This window comes from Bidens hawaiensis, unplaced genomic scaffold (assembly GCF_021521415.1).
Source record: "Bidens hawaiensis isolate Kalapana, Puna unplaced genomic scaffold, B.hawaiensis_p1.1 tig00044803_1, whole genome shotgun sequence".
Classification (NCBI taxonomy): Eukaryota; Viridiplantae; Streptophyta; class Magnoliopsida; order Asterales; family Asteraceae; genus Bidens; species Bidens hawaiensis.
The window spans coordinates 77501-96704 of record NW_027505915.1 but is presented as its reverse complement, the minus strand read 5'-3'; the positions used below and the strand labels follow the sequence as shown (position 1 = coordinate 96704).

At 36.0% G+C, this 19204-nt stretch overlaps 3 protein-coding genes across 3 annotated transcripts in view; all 3 read right to left on the bottom strand.

Annotated features, from left to right (window-relative positions):
• Nucleotides 1–5074: 5074 nt before the first annotated feature.
• Nucleotides 5075–11339, bottom strand: LOC143615901 (aldehyde dehydrogenase 22A1-like). The gene is made up of 14 exons (XM_077088897.1): nucleotides 11169–11339; nucleotides 10134–10174; nucleotides 9951–10043; nucleotides 9738–9865; nucleotides 9547–9669; nucleotides 8811–8964; nucleotides 8629–8732; nucleotides 8483–8561; nucleotides 7830–7925; nucleotides 7611–7748; nucleotides 6632–6847; nucleotides 6355–6546; nucleotides 5647–5790; nucleotides 5075–5557 (listed from the first exon to the last, which is right to left on the bottom strand). Exons 1-14 carry the CDS (start codon nucleotides 11278–11280, stop codon nucleotides 5405–5407), a joined length of 1773 nt encoding a protein of 590 aa, XP_076945012.1. The 5' UTR covers nucleotides 11281–11339; the 3' UTR covers nucleotides 5075–5404.
• Nucleotides 11340–14119: 2780 nt separating this feature from the next.
• Nucleotides 14120–16149, bottom strand: LOC143615905 (putative bifunctional TENA-E protein). Its single transcript, XM_077088900.1, has 3 exons — nucleotides 16000–16149; nucleotides 15731–15936; nucleotides 14120–14523 (listed from the first exon to the last, which is right to left on the bottom strand). The coding sequence occupies exons 1-3, from the start codon at nucleotides 16129–16131 to the stop codon at nucleotides 14202–14204; spliced, it is 660 nt and encodes a 219-aa protein (XP_076945015.1). The 5' UTR covers nucleotides 16132–16149; the 3' UTR covers nucleotides 14120–14201.
• Nucleotides 16150–17853: 1704 nt separating this feature from the next.
• LOC143615904 (DELLA protein RGL2-like) overlaps nucleotides 17854–19204 on the bottom strand; it is a 1670-nt gene continuing 319 nt past the window's right edge. The window contains exon 1 of the mRNA XM_077088899.1: nucleotides 17854–19204. This exon is cut by the window's right edge and continues 319 nt beyond it. Coding sequence (XP_076945014.1) covers nucleotides 17907–19204 — 1298 coding nt within the window. The 3' untranslated portion in view covers nucleotides 17854–17906.

Here is a 19204-nt window from a genome sequence, read left to right as displayed (position 1 = left end):
TCCAATCGACAAGTTCCCGCCGAGATGGAGATCGTGTGTGAGTTTCTTAAAAGCGTTCCAAATCGTTTCACTGTCACTTGTAGGTCCCACACCAAGAACACCGTACCAATCCGGTACCCCGTTTATCTTCTTCTCTGAAGATATATTTATATCAAGAATCACTATCAGCTTTGATATACCTTCAAGCCCGTTAAACAACCTATTGGCCATTATTGCAAACGCCTTTGCTCCAACAAAATCTTTTTCTGCTAACTTTGTCTCACACGTCTCTTTGGCCAGAAGAGCCAGGTTTTTATCACATTCCATATCAACAATCTTTTTCTGATATAAAAGTTGATGTAAGAAAGATGTCATGACCGAGAACAGCAAAGATGGATGAGATTATTATAAGTTGATGAACGATGGATATAACACAAAAAAAAAAAACAAATCATTGTAATCTGAGATAATATCTATGTGTCGGTGAAGCATAACGATTAACATCAAAATAAGATTAATCCTAGCAAAACAGTACCATATATGATAGAATAGTGTGATGAATGAAACAAATAATCCAATGATAGCAGATTTGAGGAACTAATATCATCGAATCTGGACAGAATGTGTGTGTGTATAATAATAATAATAATCTAAACCTGCAGGATTCAATTGCAGGGATGAATGAAGAAGTGATGAATGACCTGGCGTAAGCTTGAGGCGGTTACTCTCTGCGTTTACCACCGGAGAGGACTACATTCGCTGTGGTAAAATGGTAAGTTACTGGTTGATGTTTGGTTGGAGATTTTAACCTAATAATAGGGTTTCACCTATTGAAATGAAATAATATTTTATGTTGTTTGGTAGCATCAAAATAATAATAACCCCTAATAATAGATAAATAATAAACGTATGAATGCAATCGTAATGATAAAAATACTATACAAAACACAAAATAATTGCAATGCTAAGGCTGAGGGGTGTGGGGGGCGCGAGAGGGGGCGCGAGTGGGGGCGCCAGCCAATAATATTGTGACGTTTGGCAGAGAGAGAAAGTTGATAAGATGGGTGTTGGTAGTGGTGCTCGCGCCCCGGGCCATGGTGTGGAGGGGCGCGAGAGGGGGCGCGAGCGGTTTATTTTTTTATTGTTTTATAAATGTATTAAAAAAACGTATTATTAAAAAAACTCATAAATTATTTAAAAAAACACACATTTTTTTGAAAATTCATATAATAAAAAAAACATACTAAAAATTAAACAAACAATAATATTTAATAATAAAACTAATCTAATACAAGATCCTCTGGTCGCCTCGCCCACAAATGTTCAACCAACTCATGTCGAAGATCCCCGTGTATCTCACGGCTCTTGATATTTGCTATGTTATGAAGTTTTTGTTGATCACTGATTGTGGACGGTTGTGGCGGAATGTCACCTTGGTAGTTTTGGCATATAGCTTTGCCCTCGTCTTCTAACGTCATGTTGTGTAGGATAAGACACGTGTAGACGACGTCCATTATCCTCTCCCGAGTCCAATAACGTATCGGGTTCGCCAGAACATAATATTGTTTTTTTATAGCTCCAAAAGCTCTTTCAATATCTTTTCTAGCAGACTCTTGCTTCTTCGTAAAATACTTCCGTTTGTCGGCGACTGGATCTGTAAAAGCTTGAACTAACACAGCCCATTCGTTGTAAATACCATCGACCAGATAGTACCCGTACTTGAAGAGTTCTTCATTTGCAACAAAAGATTGAGGTGGTTCAACCCCGTCGATAAGGTCGTTGATCAAATGTGACTGATCGATAACATTAAGGTCGTTATTTGACCCAGCAACACCAAAAAAAGCATGCTAAAACCAAAGATCCTGTGACACCGCCGCCTCAAGTATGAGGGTCGGCCCTTCATGATCACCACGGTGGAACTGACCTCGCCAGGCCGTTGGACACATAGCCCATCCAACATGCGTACAATCGATGCTACCTAGCATCCCAGGAAAACCATGTTTTTCTGCGTGCACCTCATATATGCGTTGGATGTCATACGTTGTAGGTTTACGCAGATATCTCCGAGCGTAAGTCGATATGACTCCTACGTACAATATATATTAAAAAATGTAATAAATATTTAATAAAAAGTAAAATTAATGTTTTTTACCTTGGCAGAAAAAATGAAGGGATTCACGTGCAACCCTTTTCGACATCTGTAAATACTCATCCAAAGCGTCCGACGAGATGCCGTACGCTAGTTGACGGATAGCAGCCGTGCATTTTTGAAGAGGGGTAAAACCGGGAAGACCCCTAGCATCCTCCCTTTGTTGGAAAAAGGATACCGTGACTCTAAATCACTCGCTATACGCGTGAACAATTGCCTGCTCATTCGAAAACGAGTTCGAAAATCCGACTCCGCGTATACCGGTTGAGGGCTAAAATAATGCCTCATCAAAGTATCGTTAGCACCCGATGGATCACGATCACGAGGTGGTGCTCTAACCCTCGGGAGTCGGGGTTGATGGGCTTGATTTTGCAAGAGATTTACCACGGCTGCGGTCAAAACTCCCCCTACATGAAGAAGCAAATCATCCTCTTCGGAGGAGTCGGAATCAGACGAGTACGACGACATTATTTTAAAAAAAAAAAATGGGACGATGGGTTGTTTGGAGATTGAAGTTGTGTTTGATATGGTAAAAATGGGTTGATTTAGGGGTATTATATAGGATTTTGTAAAGGTTTTTTTAAAAAAGTTTGAAAGAAATGGGTAATATATAGGAAGTGTTGTATAAAGAAATGGGTAAGTTTGATGTTTTTTGAAGTTGTGTTAAAGTGTTGTATAAAATGGGTAATATATAGGAGTAGAAAATTTTTTTTTTTTTTTAAAATTAAGAGCCAACGGCTCATTTATACTTTCAAACGGCTCTTTTTCACCATTCCCCATGCCCCTCACGCTCAACCTGTCCCGCGAACCCCCTGGCGCCTGCCTCTTTTTCCGCGCTCACGCCCCTTTCGCGCCCCTCTCGCGCCTCGGTGGTGTGGTCCTCGCGCCCCGGGGCGCGACCGTCTCGCCTCTTGCGCCCTTTCTCGCGCTCCGCACCCCTCAGCCTGATGGTAGCTGTTGTCGTTGCATCTATTTGCGTCAATGAGTAAACTGCCTAGTCAAACGGTGTAGTTGTTGTGGTCCCTCGATAGTTACATTGATACAGTACCTATATTTAAATTCTTTTGTTAGTATTTATATGGAATGTTTGTGCAGCATGTATTAAAAAAGTTGTTATAGTTGATAGTCTTCGTTGTTGTTGTTCATTTGGATGGTTACCACACATCCATTCGGGGGCACGCGGATGTAGTTTTCGATTACACTGGATGCACCCTCGATAAAACCATTTCTGTTCATAGATGAGATCTTTGATGGTGGCGATGCAAGGAAATATTCGTTCCTGTTGGCGTTTAACATTTAGTGTAAATATTGCAAATTGGATGTATTTTAACACAATAAACTCAAAACTTACATTGTTCTATGTCAGATTCATCTACAGTAATTGTGAGATTGTGAAAGGACCTCTTTGGTTGTTTGGTATGTTGGCGTACCTCACTGTAAACTTGTGTACAATATAGTTTGTAATTGTACAAATCAGTTGCCATATATGATGTTTTCTCTTTAAATTATACAGGCTGCATGCATATCCACAATCATGAGCAACCCCATTCCACCTATGTCACCGCCTTCTGGATCACTAACGCCTAAGGCCAAAACTAAATCGGGCGTTTACCGGGTTTGTAATAAGAATTATTACGATGAAAAGGCCCTTAATGGGCATATGCGATGGCATATTCGGGTTTTTGCCCAGTGCATTTCCGAAACTCATTTTAGAGAAAGCAATGGTAATTCAACTTTCTACTTTATATTTTACTATACTCATAAGCATATTTAACCTCAAAGTATATTTACTATCATGCTTTAACCTCAAAGTTGAAATTTGTTTATTTGTTAAGGTGGTGGCAGTTGCACTTATTCCCTGGACTTCTGAATCATTTTCAACAAACCATAGACAAGACGTACGCTCGGTCCAGAATTGCTCATGTAACAAATTAATTAAATCCTTCTTGTCACCATATAATTTAATTAATATACCATTAAATCAATAAGCAGTTGTGATTTGGCTGCAGGTGTTGGAATTTATTCATGGTTAAGTTATATGATATTCGTCTTCTTGATACAAAAGCAATCAACAACTTTCAAGTCATACCAACCGGCTATGATCAAGTATATCAATAGTCAATAAGAGTTTTGTACGTTTTTGTGAAGATGTAAATCTCCGGCCAATTTAATGTATTGTTTATTTCACTTTGGCATGTTGACCTTTGGCCTATTGGTATCATCGTATTAGATAAGACTTTGTCTTTTCAAATGATGAGGGTGAAGTCCTTGGTGCACAAAAATGTGCAATTTAAGAGTAGAACTCAAGTGTGTGTGTGTATGTGTGTGTGAGAGAGAGAGAGAGTTGCTTTGGGTTTGTTCTTGCGATAAGATTTTAATGGTTTTGAAAAAGATAGTCTTCTATCCTCATTTGATTTGTACTTTGATTTGGAAATACATAACTAACGTGTATATTACAAAGAAGAAATTTAAAAAAACCCTTAAATAAGGTTTAACTGTCAAACAAAAATAGAGAAGACAGAGATGAATGCAGTTGGCAAAAACTAGCCCGTTTTTTTTCTCTTGCCATATTAAATCTTGGAGTCTTATGTGATTAGCCTTTTAGACATGATATCTCTCATCAACATATAAAAACAATTTTCCTTTTTAGTCAAGAGGTAACGTTACATGTTTTGCTCTAACAGATTGACCTACCTACAACAACACTACGTAATAGTCTAATACTAAAAATGCATGCGATCCCAACTACAATACTTCTAACTCATGTTTTTGTTTTCTTTTAACAACTATGCTTTTGATTAGCTAAGCAATGGGGGTTCTCATTATTCAAATAAGATTCAAATAAGACTGGGAAAACTCAAAAATTAGGTTCTAAACCGTAACAACTTACAACCGCTTACAAGTTCCAAACATTTAAAACCAACCTGTAAAATGGACCGTATATATTTCAAACCAGCCGACTTTCACAACCAGTGTTTTGAGAACTCTAAATTCCGCTGATCAAACCCGTACGCAACCAGTACTATTGATTACTCTTGAACTATTGGTCAGCTAGTCGAACTAGGATTTTTAATATATGTTAAAAATCACATTTACTAATGCTTCATACGTGAAATCCTTTTCCTGTCCGAACGAAAACAGGAATACAACGGCTGAAACGTAAAGAGACTGCATTCATTAACAGAAACTAAAATCAAATTTGAAAGATTTTCAAATTCACTGAAACTACATGATTTTAATTCCAATTTACATCAAAGTCATACAAGACATGCTACTTCAGTCACTTCTCTTGGTATTAACTGCAGAATTTTGGTCTGTGAGCATTTTAATAACATTAACCAGGGCTCGCAATCGGTCCCACACATTCAACCCGTACAAAGCCTCCACAAGCGACTGCTGAAACTCAAACCCGTTTTCCGCAACAGGATACTACAGCACAAATTCAAAAACAAATTAATAAGATGAACTGTTTGGTGATTATAGTCTTAACAAATAAAAGTTTCCAAATGTTAATTTACCTGGATTGGTTTTGGTATTTTGGTTTTGATCAATGGCCACCATCTATCCTCCACCACTGATTTTACAAGGCAGCAGGCACGCAACCCTTCCACCCCAGCAAACCGTCCAAAACCACTGTCTTTTACACCACCGAATGGGAGAGACTGCCAAAATATAAATCACATATAAATCAAAATTTCTAAGTAGATAACCTATTTGCCCGTCAGTAAATATTAATAACCTCCAACTATACAAGCGATCAATTCAGCAAATTGTATATTATGAGGACAAGCAAAACAAACTGAACCACTTATTTCTTAAAACTTTTAAATAAAAGGGTATAAATGTAATTGTATCTCAAACTTTTCTCTTTTATTTTAAAAAAAGAAGGAATTAATTTAATTGTTCGATAATGTAGTATATAACCTACACATAGTAAATGGTATAAACAAATTAGTTTGATGGTTTTTTATGTTATATAATCTACACATTCTGACATGCGCATGTAAGCTAGCTTAACAGCCGCCTGAAGATACATATTTCAATATGTGTAAGAAACACAAAAATAGAAGAATTTAAAAATAAGTAAGCTGGCTCGAGCATTTTACAACCCTAATATAAGCAGGAAAATTTTATTAAAAAAATATGAATCACTGATCCAAAAATTAAATGATCCTCTCTCTATGCATACATATGTGTGTGTGTGTGTGTGTGTGTGTGAATTTTACCTGACACATGTAATTGGAAGCAAAGTCATTAATAGCAGCAACACCACAATGTAACTGCGAAGCTATAAATCTGGCACGACGTTGACTGCCAGAAAAGACAGCACAACCTAGCCCATACTTGGAGTCATTTGCAAGCTTGATAGCCTCCTCGTCAGTACTAAACTTCATTATTGGCATTATTGGCCCAAACGCCTGCTCACAAAATCATTTCACATTAATTAAATCTAAAAGTCAAAGCCAACAAGAACTAGTTACTCAACAAGTAACAACCACTTACTTCCTCTTGCATTAACCTCATTTGGTGGTTGACATTTACAAGGACAGTTGGCGGAAAGTATTGATCAACAGCACCTTCACTAATATTCCTCACACTCCCTCCACCAACAATCTCTGCTCCTTTATCTAAAGCATCGTTTATCAGGCTTTGAAGCCTTTCTGAATGGTCTTGCATGCATATCGCACCCATGTCGTATTTTCCCGCCTGAGGCGGACCCTATATAATATAATTGACAGAATCGGTCAAACGGGTCGGAAGTTGTTTAAAGTGTAACTTTAATGCATATACCATGAAAAAGACAAGTAAAAGTAGAAGTCACTAAAACTAATTATTTTATATTAAAGTACCTAAACATCAGGGGTGTGCATGGGTTGATTTTGGAGATTGGAATTTTTGGGCCAAAATCTATTTGTTAAAACTGATTAATTGATTATTAAAGATTTTGGCTATATTCTTATAAGTTGCTTGGCATTCAAAACTAAAAATGAAAATCCATAAATTTGGTTTGACTTGGTTCGGTTTGGTTTGAATTGCATGCAAACCAAAACTGCAGCAAAATTCGGTTTTTACGAAAACATAAAACCAAAAGATATCTAAAATGTGCATACTTGTGAAACGCTTTTAGGATAATGACTTGTTAACACCTAAATTGGGTAAATTCTGATAAAAGTGGCACTCTTTATATTTACAAAATAAAATATTTTTTTATACCATCTTAGTTTGACCGGTTTAAGAGTTAACAGTCATTGTTTCAAAAACTTTCAAAAGTAAATGCATTTTAGACAGGTTTATCAACTTCAATGTACAAAATTAATTTAGTGACTTTTTCGAGTATTAGGCTCCATGACGTTTTCGTGTATATACTAAGTACTAACCCATCGTTTTACTCAAAAGGTTAAATTATTATTGTAATAATAAAGCTGTTGTAATCTATTTAATCCATTAATGATTCAAAAAAAAATAGCAAGAGTATACTTACAGCTGAAACAGATTTAACTATCTTAACAACTGCAGCTACAAATGCAGGATAGATGTCTTTATGAACATAAAATCTCTCTGCACCAGCACAATTCTGTCCACTTGATTGCAGGGCAGCCCTAACAGCAACTTGTGCGACCTACATTCAACAATTTATGACATTAAAATTGACTTTTGTTGACATCATTATACAAATTGACCAAAATTCAAACAATCATACTTGAGGCACATCTACATCTTCACACACAATAAATGGATCTTTTCCACCAAGCTCAAGTGTCACTGGTATCAATGTGTCTGCAGCCTTTCTCATTATCTGCATTTACTCATTTACAATAATAAACTGAGAAAAAGTTTCAAAAAAATAAATAAATTTTCATTTACAATAAATAATGTCAAGATAGAAAATCATACCAACGCCTGTAAGTGAACCGAACTTTCAGTGAACTGTTCGTTAACTCAAAAACGAATGAACGTGAACAAAACTCTATGCCGCATTCATTCATTTTGGTTCATGAACGTTCGTTCGTCTACGCATGTTCATGTTTGTTAGTTTACGTGTTTTAAGTTCATTCGTTTATATATTCAATTAAACATTTTAGACACTACAATTTAGTCTAGCTTTGTTGATTCCCCCCATAGATTGGTGTATACGTTTAATTTTAATTAGTGTTCGCTAGGTTATGTTTGTTCATCTATGTTCAGTTGTGTTCGTTCATATATGTTGGTGAACCATTTATTAATACTATTATCAAACGAACATAAACGGACACAAACACACTCGTTTTAACGAACGAACACGAACAAGAAAACCTTGATCATTTAATTTTCCGTGTTTGTTCGTTTCATTTACAAGCCTAAGTTTATTCATACCATTCTACCAACACCGGGTGATCCAACAAATATGATTTTGTCAACTGAAGATACCAATGCTTCTCCCGTCTCAGCAAACCTGCATAAGTCAGAGACTTAACCACCTAATTAAAGATCTAAAAAATTACATAAAAAAATAAGCTTACCCTGTTATTACTTCAACAAGATTTTCAGGAGCACCTACAGCTGCAAGAGCGGTTTGGAGAATTCGCACATAAAAACATCCAGACCAGCTTGCATGTTCAGAAACCTGCAAAACCAATAAACAGACCCAACCAATTTTAAAAACTATAATGATTTAACTATTTGTTGTTCAATAATAACATACCTTGACAACTATACCATTCCCAGAAACTACAGCTGCTAAAACTGGATTAAATAAGTTGTGGAACGGATAATTCCATGATACTATTGCTCCAACAACACCGAGAGGGTGAAATTCCACCTTTGCTGACTTGTGAAGCATTGATCTTCCACATGATCTAAAAAAATACCAAAATAAATAGAAAAATAATTCATACGATTGTGATGGCAATGATGAATACTATTGATATGCTAAGAATACTTCTTACTATTATTAGGACATGAGCATAATATTTATTCATTTAATTAAACAAACAAACATGAACACGTCTCGTTTGTTCATTTATGTTTGTTAACGTTCGCTCATTTATGGTCGATCGTTAATATACTCATTTAAATTTTTTAGGAACATTTCAATTTAGTCTTGTTTTATTAGTTTTTAGGCCCAACGCGTTGTTGTTCACATTTAAATTTAACTGGTTGTAGCCAGTTATGTCCGTTTATCTATGTTCAGTTATGCTCGCTCGTTTACGCTCGCTAATTGTTCATTAATATTGTTAAGAAACAAAAATAAACGAACACGTTCATTTGCTTAATGAATGAACACGAACAAGAAAACTCCGCTTGTTTAATTGTCCATGTTCAATTGTTTGTTCAGTTAAAGTTAAACAAACGAACAAGACCATGCTCTGTTCGTGTTCCTTCGGTTTGTTTACAGGCCTAAGTCTATTATATAAAGTTTAACAGAGAAAATTCAATACCTGTACTCGGGTTTTAGCCACTTCTCACCTTCTGAAAGAAGCCAAGTAATTTTCTCACATGTTGTCATTATTTCTCCCATAGATGCATCTACCATAGTTTTTCCAGTGTCACGTGACGAGACTCTATAAAATAAATATTAATTAGTGATTTTGTAATTTACTCATTATTGTATTAAGAAAATATAACTTACTCGCATATAAGGTCTTGATGTTCAATAATATACTTCAAAAGCACACGCAAAAACTGACGTCTTTGCTTGAAGCTACTTTTTGCCCATACCGTCTGGGATTTCCTAACTTGTGCTACACGCTCTTTTACCTAAGCACAATTTGATGAGCATTAATTTTTACCGACAAATAATTAACAAACGTTTTGTTATAGATGTAACTTTCTTAAAACTAACCTCATGAGGCTTTAGTGCAGGGAAGTACCCTAGGTACTTCATTGTTGCAGGCTCATAGCATTGAACTTTGTCAGTTTGTCTTCTTGAAGGTATCTATAATATGAAAACACGAAAAGGGAAATAAATACGGTTTCAAATGTTGATAATCATGTTAATATCTTGAAACATAAATAATAAACTTACATAAATAAAGCTATTCTCTTTAGGATGTCCTTCATCTATAACTGTTTAACATCCAATAAATGTAAAAAGTATTATGATTGTCAAATAAACATATCAAAAACAAGCAACCACATATCAACTACAAACACAAAAATATACATGTATTTAAATATATATTAAGAAACTAAAGATGTATAAAGATTGATGTGCTTGTAAAATCTGTGGTATTATGTCATTAGTTGTCTTGATCTATGCATCTTAGTTGTTAGCTTTTGTTGCTACAAATTCCCCCAAAAAAATTCAAAACACTCTTGCTGCATTAATACTCTATTCCACAAAAACCGGCACATGACATGACTCTAAATTAATAATTAATTACCACTTTTAGAATACTATTACAGCCTATCCATAAAATTTACACAAAAACCGACAAAACTTAAAATACAGAAGGCATAATCGGCTTAAAACTACACCAATGTACCTAACATAAGCAAGTGTGTGTATAAGGCAAACACATACATCATCTAGCATTATAATCATCTATAAAACACGGCAACACCATACGCCATACCAGAAGCATATTCAGTTAAGTTTAACCAAAGAAAGAGGTCAATAATTAAGTCTTAGGTGCCTTATATTATGCTTCTTAGCAGTTGACAGTTGACTTATGTTTGGTATAATTTATTTTCCCAAAAATTTCATAACCCTCTACTAACTTGCTGCATTAACACTCCATTCCACATAAATTAATAACTAATCACAATTTCTATATATTATCATTTTTATAATATTATTATTACATTCTAGCCCTAAAACTTACACAAAACCTAATAAAACTTAAAAAAAATAAAAAATAAAGAAGTAAGTCACAATCAAGTGATCCATTGTTTCAGGAAGTGAAACAGCAATGTAGGTAATATAATAAGCATGTGCGTGTATAATCAATCAATCATATACCATTACAATCACCAATAATAGCAAATGTAAAACAATTAAATCAATGCAGTCACATAAAAAAACCTAATTGAAATCAATAATAATAATAATAATACATACCGTCGGATGCGTCAACGTCGATGGAAGGTACGTTAGAAGGAATGAGCATGAGTAGGAACTTGCAGATGACGAAAGCCAATGCGATGACGATCAGAGGCCACAGTAACGCCATTTGATTGATTGAGAAATGGAAACTAGGGATTGATATTGAGATTGAGATTGAGATTGAGACTGAGAAAGAATCTAGTATAGCTCAGTGTCGTTGAGATTAGAGACAAAGTATATATTCTATTCTATTCTATTCCAACTAAGTAACGTCGGGTACCGCATACGCGGCCCTTATTGGATAAAGGTAGTCCGAGCCGGCCATTAGTCCGGACGGACGGAGCCCCTAGCGGTCCACCTGTTGAGGGATTCACCGGATAAAACCCGACCCCCACGCCAGCCAAACGGCACGACAGCGAGGAGCCGGTAAAAACGGGTGAGATCAGGACTCGAACCCTGACAAGTCAGGATTATCCCTCATATCTCCCATATAAGTTGGTGGTAGTGAGGTTTGATCCCCTACCTCTTACTTGTAAAGTGAGTGCTCTACCATTGAGCCACAACCAACTTATTCCCTTGTTTCTACTTACTTTTACCATCAGTCTTCACGACAATATTTACTATTTATGTATGTATTTTTTTTATATTTTTTTAGAACATATATTACTAACTACTAAAAAAGATATAATTAAACCCACCGCTGTAAACAAACCGAACTGAATGAGACCTTGTTCGTATTCGCCTGTTAAACTTTTGTCCGACAAACGGTTTGTTCATGAACACTATACCGAAAGAAAATTCGTGTCCTTGTTCGTCATTTAAGGAATTGAGCTTGTTCATGTCCGTTCGTTAATACTGTAAACGGACCTAACAAACACACGAACAATAACGGACACTAGCGGACAAATGAACACTAATGTACAGAAAAACACGCAGACACTAATGAAAACTAGTGGACAAACGAGCAAAAACAACCCTAACACGAAGAAGGTCAGAGTCTAGCAACGTGGTGGAGGAAGCTGGTGGTACTTGAATGGGTTTAGCCGTTTAGGGTTCATCTTTTAACTTGGTTTATATATGAGGGTAGAAAAGACATTATTTAAAAAGAGTAAAGTGTCATTTCCGTCCTTTTGGTTTAGCAAATAATGCAAATTTAGTCTAAAAACTTTATTTTTTGCATATAAACCATCCACGTTTCCCGGTTCTTGTCAATTACATCAAAATCACTAACCTCGTTAAATTTAATCGTTTAGTCAGAGGTAGACATGTCTTTTCACTCTTTTTTTTATTATAATACTTATTTCAGTGAACTGCGATTTTTGTCCCTGTTGTTTGTCCAAATCTACGATTTTAGTCCAGTAGTTTCAAATTTGCAATTTTCTTCCCTATAGTTTCATTTCACTTGCAATTAAACTCGAATTCACTAATCTCTTTAAGTTTGGTTGTTAAACCCGTCAGTGTGCCCTTCACGTGAGGGGCAGTTTTGTTCCTTCTTTTTTTTCATTTTTCCCCAAATACACTCCATCCCCTCACTTGAAGGGGCTTGCGAATTAGGACTAAAGTTTATTTGGGGAGAAAAACGACAAAACTGGTCGTCACGTGAGGGGCACGCAAATAGGTTAACGACCAGACTTAACGATGTTAATAAATTCGAGTTTAATTGCAAGTGAAATGAAACTACAAGGACAAAAATTGCAAACTTGAAACTATTGGTCTAAAACCGTAGATTTGGACAAACCAAAAGGACGAAAACCAGAGTTCACTAAAATAAGTATTATAATAAAGAAAGAGTGAAAAAACATGTCTTTTGGACTAAATTCGATTACATTAAATTTAACGGTGTGAGTGATTTGAATGTAATTGGTAAGAATTGGGAAACGTGGATGGTCCATATGAAAAAAATAAACTTTTTGGACTAAATTCGCATTATTTGTCAAACCATAAGGACAAAAACGACACTTTACTCATTTAAAATTGTTAGTTATAACATTAATGCATGTACCTTACTTATCAAACACAGACATATATGAACCTAACCGGACGCACGTAGCAGGACGTAAACGAACACATTGTCAAACATTCACGGACACTATTGAACAAACGCGTCCTCTGTTTGCGTTCGTTCGTTAAGCTTACCGGAAATTTTTAGTTCATGTCCGGTTCGCTTATTAAATGGACTTACATAAACGAACTTCCCGCTGAACAGTCTATCGAACATTCGCCAAACATCCAGTTCGTTTACAGCCCTAATTAAACCATCAAAACTCCGGACGATTTGTCTAACTAATCGGTTTGGTTTGTTATTTTTTGAAACCAAAGTTAAGTTAACGGTTTGATCTATAATTTCGCTAAAACTGCCGAATCAGACCATCACAATCCCCATGGGAAACTTATATAGCACATTTAAGTTATTTGTTTTTTTGTTAACTAAAATTTATTAATTACATTACTGATTTTGATCTTTCTATTGTGAAATTATTTTTTTCTAAGATACACACAAACATCATCAAAAAAAAGTTTTATTTCATTTGGGGTATGTTTTCTTCACAAGTATCATACTTAAAACCGACTTTGAGGGGTCGCCAGTCATAGCTATAGGAATAGCCGAAGAGGGTCGCCACTCCGCAAATATAGATCGAAACTTGAACCCTTGTAGTTGAAAAAAGCACAACCATTGAGACGGGCAGTCCGTAGAAGTTGACCCAAATGCAGTCAATGTATCTAAACATATTTACCGGATGCAACATTTAACCGAAAACTTAACATGTTCACATGTAAGTCGAAAAAATTAGTAAGAACTCTTAACTGAAACTGACTCAAAAGGGTAAACATGTTTACACACAAGTCACAAATTCAGTAAACATAAAACTTGATTACACACACTAGCATAGTTAATTAAGCTTAACAACACATTAACCTTATTTAACATGACTCAAAAGGGTAAACATGTTTACACACAAGTCACAAATTCAGTAAACATAAAACTTGATTACACACACTAGCATAGTTAATTAAACTTAACAACACATTAACCTTATTTAACATCATTCACCCGGGTGCCTCTCCACGACTCATATTCCAAAACTCCACTTCATGTTCAACAACACTCAGAAACACCACCTCAGCTTTCGATGCCACCTCAGGCGACGACTTCTGCAGGCACCGATCTACAATATCCCGCAGCGACTTGCAGTACGCTCCAAATCCATCGTTGCCCCATCGTTCACAGGTCTCCTGCAGTTCCTGAGGAATCTTATTCCCCTCTTCAAGGCAATGAGCAAAGCTTTCTTGATACACAGCCTCAATTGCCCACAAAGCTGTTATTGCCACGGCGTATTCGATTTCTGAACTGGTTAAGCTTTCCAAAAACCTGTAACAACACTCAATCAACAAGTTTTCAAGTAGTACTTCTTTAACATCACTTGTTCATGAAACTGAAAAAAAATTATCCAAAATAAAAATATATATATATCCGAAAATACCAAACCAAAAAACCGAAACAAAAAACCACGGGTTTGGCTTTATGCCTTTGTATAAACCAAACTTATGGTTCGGTTTTGGTTTTAGAGGTAATAAAACCCAGAAAAACCGAAACAAAACAAAAACAGCAGGTCTGATTTTATGTTTCTGCACAAACCGAACTGGTTTTGCGTGTAACAAAAACCGAAAAAACCGAACCTAATTTATAGATTTTCATTTTTATTCTAAGTAATCTAAAAGATTAGGCTCTGGTTCATTATTTTGTGCTAATTCTTTATTTATTTTGTTTCTGCCCAAAATTTTCAAGCTCAAAACGCAAATCCGAAAAACCAAAGCTTCGATTTTTGGTTTAGATTTAGTCCAAAACCGAACCAAGCTGAACCGTGCTTAGCCTTATAGAAGGATAATTGAATAACATAAAACCAGATAGCAACTAACTGAACATAACTAATTAACTTAAATAAAAAATGATAAACCAAATAATAATACAAAAATAAAAGAATAATGTTAATGTTAAATGGTATGTATCAGATACAAATTATCGTATAGCGGGGTCGCACAGTAACTCAACGACGCCGAAGAACGATAACTTTGTTTACAGTTTTGTCATTCAAAAGGGGTGGTTTTGTCATTCAAAAAGGGGGTGGCGGCGCAACTTATTGCACGCTTACTTGCCTCTCTATTGTAATTGGATCCTTTTTTAATTAAATGAAATTCATCATTTAATTAACGTACTAATTGTGAGAAATCAAGTAGTGTAACTATATATACAAATACAAAATATAGTGTAACTACACTAAGATATAATAACACAATCACACTATATGTATATATAATTAGGATATAATTAGGGGAAAGTCAACGTATAAATAAGATTAACGTGTGAGAATCAATTAGAGTAATAATATATACAAGTAGAGTAATTATGTATAGAGTATTATCATAGATAATTACTCTACTTATATATATAATTACTTTACTTGATTCTCACTTTTAGCATGTTAATTTCATTTGTATTTGTATTTGATCCAACCCCTATATATACTACTTTATTCGCACAGTTAAAGGGTTAATTTAATTTGTATTTCCCGTGATACCTGCAATATTTGAGGTTTGCGTTTTGCGGGACAACGCTAGTGAGTGAAACGTGAAACTTTCCAGCTTGTTCTTTAAACCACTTGATCTCGTCATTCAGAGAAGCCACACCGCCTAAGATCACTTCCATATCGGATTCCTTACACGATTTCATCAGTACGCTTGCCGCAAACGGTACGAACGACCTCACGAATATGTAATCCTGTCCCTGTCATATTAACAATTCAAATTCAATTCATTGTATATATATATATAACAAAATTAGGCTTACGAGCCATCGTTTGAAGGAAGAGGAATCAACGGAGCCGTGGCGGATGCTGAGGATGAAAGGATGTCTGGTGGCTCCGTCGTAAACCAAACGGTGCTTCCGCAGCCAGGTCTCCGTCGACGGAATATTCGACATGGCTTCTCAACGACGTCGTTTGAAGTTGAAATGAAGCTGAATTGAGTTTGTGACTAAAGTAGGCAGTGAATTAAGTGACGTGGACTTGGAAGGGCACTTGTGCTGTCACTCTACTCCAGACGAAGCCACATAATCTAATCTATTCTCCGCTAGTGACTCATAACGTACCATGAATTGCTGTTCAGAAAATCGGAAATCTGAAAAACTAAAAATTCGAATCGAGAATAATCCGATTCGAATAACTAATTCGGATTTAGATAGGGATTTCAAAAGAATTCGGATTATTCGGGTATCCAAATAATACGAATAAATGACATGTGATTAAATTATTTTGAAGTTAGACTTTATTCGTGTCTGTTTAATTTTTAGAATTATGATGAATCATGGGCTTAATTTGACTTTCGTATGAAGTTTAACTTTTCTTTGTGTATGTGTTATTTTAATTTTTCCGGTTTGAATTTTTATTTAAATATACGTTTGTTTGAATGTTTGTTATACGATTTGTTCCGGTTATTCGGATTATTTCGGATTTTCGGAATCCGATCCGAAATCAATTCGGATCAGATAGGAACACTCCAAATTTGGATCGGATTTCGGATAGGGTCTTAAAATTTTCAAATCCGAACATTTGAACCGAATAATCAGTTATCGAATCTGATGAACACCCCTGGTTACAAATTGTACTTTTATTTTAGAACGGGGACTTTTGTGTATTTAGGCTACCACGCTCTTCAAATTTGGAGAGTCCTGATACCCAACTCTGGCCAGGTTATGTTGTTTTAACCGGGATCACGCTGACTTTAGAGTTTGGCTTAGACGTTCTTCCGGAAAACCATACCATTGACTGCTACTTTCATATTGTGAATCAGTATTTGGTTAATAAATCATAAAATGTTAGTAAAGCAAGGGTAAATCAGAAAATTTCGTTGAAATACTAAACTTAAAATTAGTGTACTTGTTTTCAATGATTGTTAAAAAATACCAACTCTTTTCAGCGGATACATATGGATTCGACATACGGTGTAGGTACCGGTTAACATGTTTTGGAAATATCGGTTACTAAACGGTTATTGGTCAAACTTGGTAATTTTTTTGAGGTTTCTCTTTGTTTCTAGAATCAACATCACGTTTGCTTCATCTAGTGAGTGTTTTGAGAATTGATACACGAGCGATTTTGAACAGTTTTGCATTCTTTTAAGGCGGTTTAATCAAACCATGACACTCGATACCTATTTATTTATACTAACTTAGGGGATCAAACGAGCAAAAACCAGTTTATAACGGCTATAAATCGACCATGAACCCAAAAAACATTACTAATGGCAATACCCGGTCGTCCAGCTACTAACCAATTAATTTTAACCAGTTTTAATTATCTGGATCCTATTCGGTTCATGTTACTGGTTAATAATTTTTTCTTTTTCGGGTCGCTATTGGTTAGTTCACCCGTTACTACAAACTACTCTAAAAGACGAATTTGCTATTCTATTCGGGTTAAACCCATAATTCACTTTTATTATCTCACGGGTTCTCTTATCCCGTTGATCCCAACTGCCGGGCAGTAGGACCGGCCTAGAGACCTTACACCTTCTATGTTCGACATATTCAATGATATATATAGATGCTATTTAGCCTGCTAAAATGCCAGACACTCATCATGTATACATGTCAACTAACAAATAAATTATACACCTTACCATAACCAACACAAATAATAATGCTGATCATGTCAAAACACAAACAACAAAATCATACAAACAATAAACTTGCATAACTTATAAAAATTTCCAAGCCGAAAGACACTGAATCGGTGTTCCTTTCCACCCGATAATAAGCGAATCACCATCTTTAACAAACGTGCAACTATTCCCGCACGAAAACTTTTCGGCCACCAAATTCGCTTGATACAAACACGACATACTTAACTCAACCTCCTTCATCCCAAACCGCGCAAAAAACTTCCTCCAAACATCAATATTCACATGCCTAATCACTCGTTCCACACCCTCCGACGCCACAATATTATTAATCCCCTTCCCAAAATACATCGATTCAGTAATCCTTCGGTTTTTATCTTCCCGATCAAAACAATCCTCCAAAGCATCAAACAACGCCCCGTAGTAAAACAAACCTTCGATAAACCGGTTCACAAAGTTGGGTGAGTTTAAATTCGCTGCAACTTCGCACACCACCATAACACGCGGGTTAACACTTTTAATAACTTTCATTAAACTTTCTAAACGGTCTTGGTTCGCGATCATGGTCCATATCCCGTACGATGAGTAAACACCCAAAGCTTCATCCGGGTCCAATTCAAGAAGATCTTTGTTAAAATCTAACATATCTTCAACTATAACCACATTAAAAGAAAAAGATAAATTTATAGATTCCGCAAAACTCTTTAACCAGTCACCAGTTTGCTTGATTTCTGACTTTGAACTAGTCCCAATCGCGGTTATTTTAAGATGCTCGATAGGACAGTTCGGTTGAGATATAAGAGCTTGCATTAATATTGTACATTGTACACCTTGTTTAATCGCGAGGTCGATTATATGCACTTTTTTCGACTCGGATACACCATCCACCAAAGCTTGCACAGCCGAAAACTGACCCGCTTGGAATAGCGGGAACTTCTCGTAAACCAAGACCGCAGTTGAGTTTGGCCTCATCACACTACCCACAACATTTTCTACAATTTTCTTTCCCAACCCGAAACTACCCGAAACTCTCCCGGTTTCTTTATCAACTTTTTCGTGTAACGCTTTTGAAAAATAATAAACTAGTCGCTGGACCGGGTTTCCCGAGCTAGACGACAAAACGTCACACCAATCGAGAAGCTTAATCGCTCGTTCGGATTGTTGTTGAGTGACTTTCTCTGCAGAAAGTAAAAGATTTTCAACAAGTTGAACATCTTTGACTTGTTGACCCGAAAGGCCCGAAAACGAGCTACTATACGGGTGGTTCGGTATCAAACCATCGTTAATAGAACCCGATGAACACGAATGTATGAACCTTTCTCCCCCTAACCGAATAACTGCTTCGGTTGACATCTTCGGGCCAGTTTGAGTATGTG